Here is a 2,569-nt window from a genome sequence, read left to right on the forward strand (position 1 = left end):
TTCGCCGATGCTCCCATGTACGTCGTCGGTGTCAACGAGAACAAGTACGACGGCTCTGCCGACATCATCTCCAACGCCTCTTGCACCACCAACTGCCTGGCCCCCCTCGCCAAGGTCATCAACGACAAGTTTGGTATCGTTGAGGGCCTCATGACCACCGTCCACTCCTACACTGCTACCCAGAAGACCGTCGATGGTCCCTCCGCCAAGGACTGGCGAGGTGGCCGTGGCGCTGCCCAGAACATCATCCCCTCCAGCACTGGTGCCGCCAAGGCTGTCGGCAAGGTCATTCCTGAGCTCAACGGCAAGCTCACTGGCATGTCCATGCGTGTCCCTACCGCCAACGTTTCCGTCGTCGATCTTACTGTCCGCCTCGAGAAGGGTGCTTCTTACGACCAGATCAAGAAGGTCATCAAGGAGGCCGCTGAGGGTGACCTCAAGGGCGTTCTGGCCTACACTGAGGACGATGTTGTCTCCTCCGATCTCAACGGCAACACCAACTCCTCCATCTTCGATGCCAAGGCCGGTATCTCTCTCAACGACAACTTCGTCAAGCTGGTCTCCTGGTACGACAACGAGTGGGGTTACTCCCGCCGTGTCCTCGACCTCCTGGCCCACGTTGCCAAGGTCGATGCCTCCAAGTAAGCGTAGAGCGCTCAAGAGGCTGGAAGCAAAACCAAACCTAATCAGACGCGACATGATGCTGATGCCAATCTGCCGCGTGTTTTAATGAAGCAAAGAAATGAAAGGAAGTAAAAATACCAAAATTAAGGGAGATTGTCGGAGGGGATGACAACGACTTTGTTCTCATCGGCTCCAGTTCCCTACTAGACAATTGATCTTAGTATAGCCGTGGACAGAAAAAAAATATAGATCCATCCCTCTTGAAAACGGTTCATGTCTAACTGTGATGTAATTTTTGCCCATGGCCAGCTTGGCGAATCAAGCTATATAAGTCTCTACGCGGTATTTATCTTAAGATTGCTAACTCATCAACAATGTCAGTTCAGCCAGATTTTCCTGTAATTGCAACATAGTTAATCCCATCATCTCAAGTCGAGCATCTCACACGACTATCACACGTCCACGGCATGCAACTCGTATGCCAGCATCTGGGTAGTTCATGATATCAGCTTACGTGGTTTTTTCTAGCATCGATCTCGATAGTGTCAGCTCTGTGCATCAAGCTATTTAATAAAGTCCTTTATTTTCGTTCCATGCTGGTGCATGCACGCATTTATGTATGAATGTATGTGTATGCACACCTTATGGAATGGTATTTCCCTGAAAACACACCCTTGCTGTTCCCTTTTTCTTTACGCCAGATGCTCCTTTGACTCCCTCGTCTCATTATCCGTTGTATTTCTCGGAAAGCAACCCCTTTTCGGCCATAGAGTACAATAATAGAAAAAGGAAAAGAGAAAATCATGTCGCGACCGGACACCATAATTGAGAAGGGTCGGATCTGTCTTGGTATTAGCATATATTATTCATTCTAGAGGATAAACTAACCATGCCTTGAGAAGCTGAGCCTCGATCTTCTTGAGTCTCTAGTCCTGAGATCGGAGGTCGTCTTCCATGTTCGGGATCTTTGCCGTCAGGCCTTCAACTACCCCAACACGGGCTGTGAGCTTTTCAAGCTTCTCTTCGATAGCATCAAGCTTCTCTTCGATAGCATCAAGCTTGCTGTAGATAGGCTGTAGCGCCTCATTAAGCTTCCTATCAAACAGCTGTTCAAGATCGGCTGCGGAAAGGTGAAGGGTAATGCCAGGGCCAATGGGGCCCGAGTTTGTAGACATGGCTGTGTTGATTGTGATCTGGGAGACAGGATGAGAGATGATATCTTGATGGACAACTTGTGTTTGTAGTGGGTTGATGGATTTGTGTATTGGGAAGAAATGAAACATGGGACAGAAGATGTCCGGCCTGGGTTATATAAGGGCCAAGTATTGAGTTAAACCTTCCTCTAAAGCTTGCTTAAGCTAAGTTGGTGGGTATTATGGAAGTTAGACCTTCCTATAAACTTTGCAGATGCTTAAGGCAAGAGCCCCCCTCGGGCAACTCTAATGCTGGCTTCATTGGGATCGAACTCCGGTGACCACTGGACATTCTCCTCCTGGCACCAGTGCCGAACAACACGCATCGACGCTTGGCAAACTTCCTCGACGGTCGACCAGGGCGTAATGTCAGCTCGAAGACGAGAGCTGCCAATGCCGTCGTAAATGCTGTGAACCGCGGGCCAATTCCGATAACGAGTCGACTGGTGTGCAAAGAGCTCCTCCTTAGAGATATTCTCGTAGTTGGCAGATGCGTTGAGAAATTCATCCACAGTGATGGCTTGTAGAATCAAAGATAAGAGCATAGATGGGTTGGCTTCGCCGCGAGTCACGGCGCGTCTCATTTATTAGGTAATCCACCATCTTGATTAGACTGGCCCAAGAGCCCGGGATCAGATGGTTATTTTGCAAGGTTCGACCGACGTTGAGAAGGTAGAAGCTTGCCATGAAAGCAACAAGTAGCTCTCTACGGCGAGGGCGTAATATTAGTTTGCGGACTCGAAATCGGCCCC

At 49.2% G+C, this 2,569-nt stretch overlaps 2 protein-coding genes across 2 annotated transcripts; one reads left to right on the forward strand and one right to left on the reverse strand.

The window, feature by feature from the left end:
- Nucleotides 1-15: 15 nt before the first annotated feature.
- FOXG_08006 (glyceraldehyde 3-phosphate dehydrogenase) lies at nt 16-645 on the forward strand (the record flags this gene model as incomplete). The annotated part of the gene is made up of 1 exon (XM_018386723.1): nt 16-645. The coding sequence occupies one exon, from the start codon at nt 16-18 to the stop codon at nt 643-645; it is 630 nt and encodes a 209-aa protein (XP_018243908.1).
- A 905-nt stretch (nt 646-1,550) lies between these two features.
- On the reverse strand, nt 1,551-2,401 carry FOXG_19557 (uncharacterized protein; the record flags this gene model as incomplete). Its single annotated transcript, XM_018399794.1, has 2 exons — nt 1,551-1,817; nt 2,063-2,401. 2 exons carry the CDS (start codon nt 2,399-2,401, stop codon nt 1,551-1,553), a joined length of 606 nt encoding a protein of 201 aa, XP_018243909.1.
- Between the last annotated feature and the right edge of the window lie 168 nt (nt 2,402-2,569).

Source organism: Fusarium oxysporum, chromosome 4, assembly GCF_000149955.1.
Source record: "Fusarium oxysporum f. sp. lycopersici 4287 chromosome 4, whole genome shotgun sequence".
Classification (NCBI taxonomy): domain Eukaryota; kingdom Fungi; phylum Ascomycota; class Sordariomycetes; order Hypocreales; family Nectriaceae; genus Fusarium; species Fusarium oxysporum.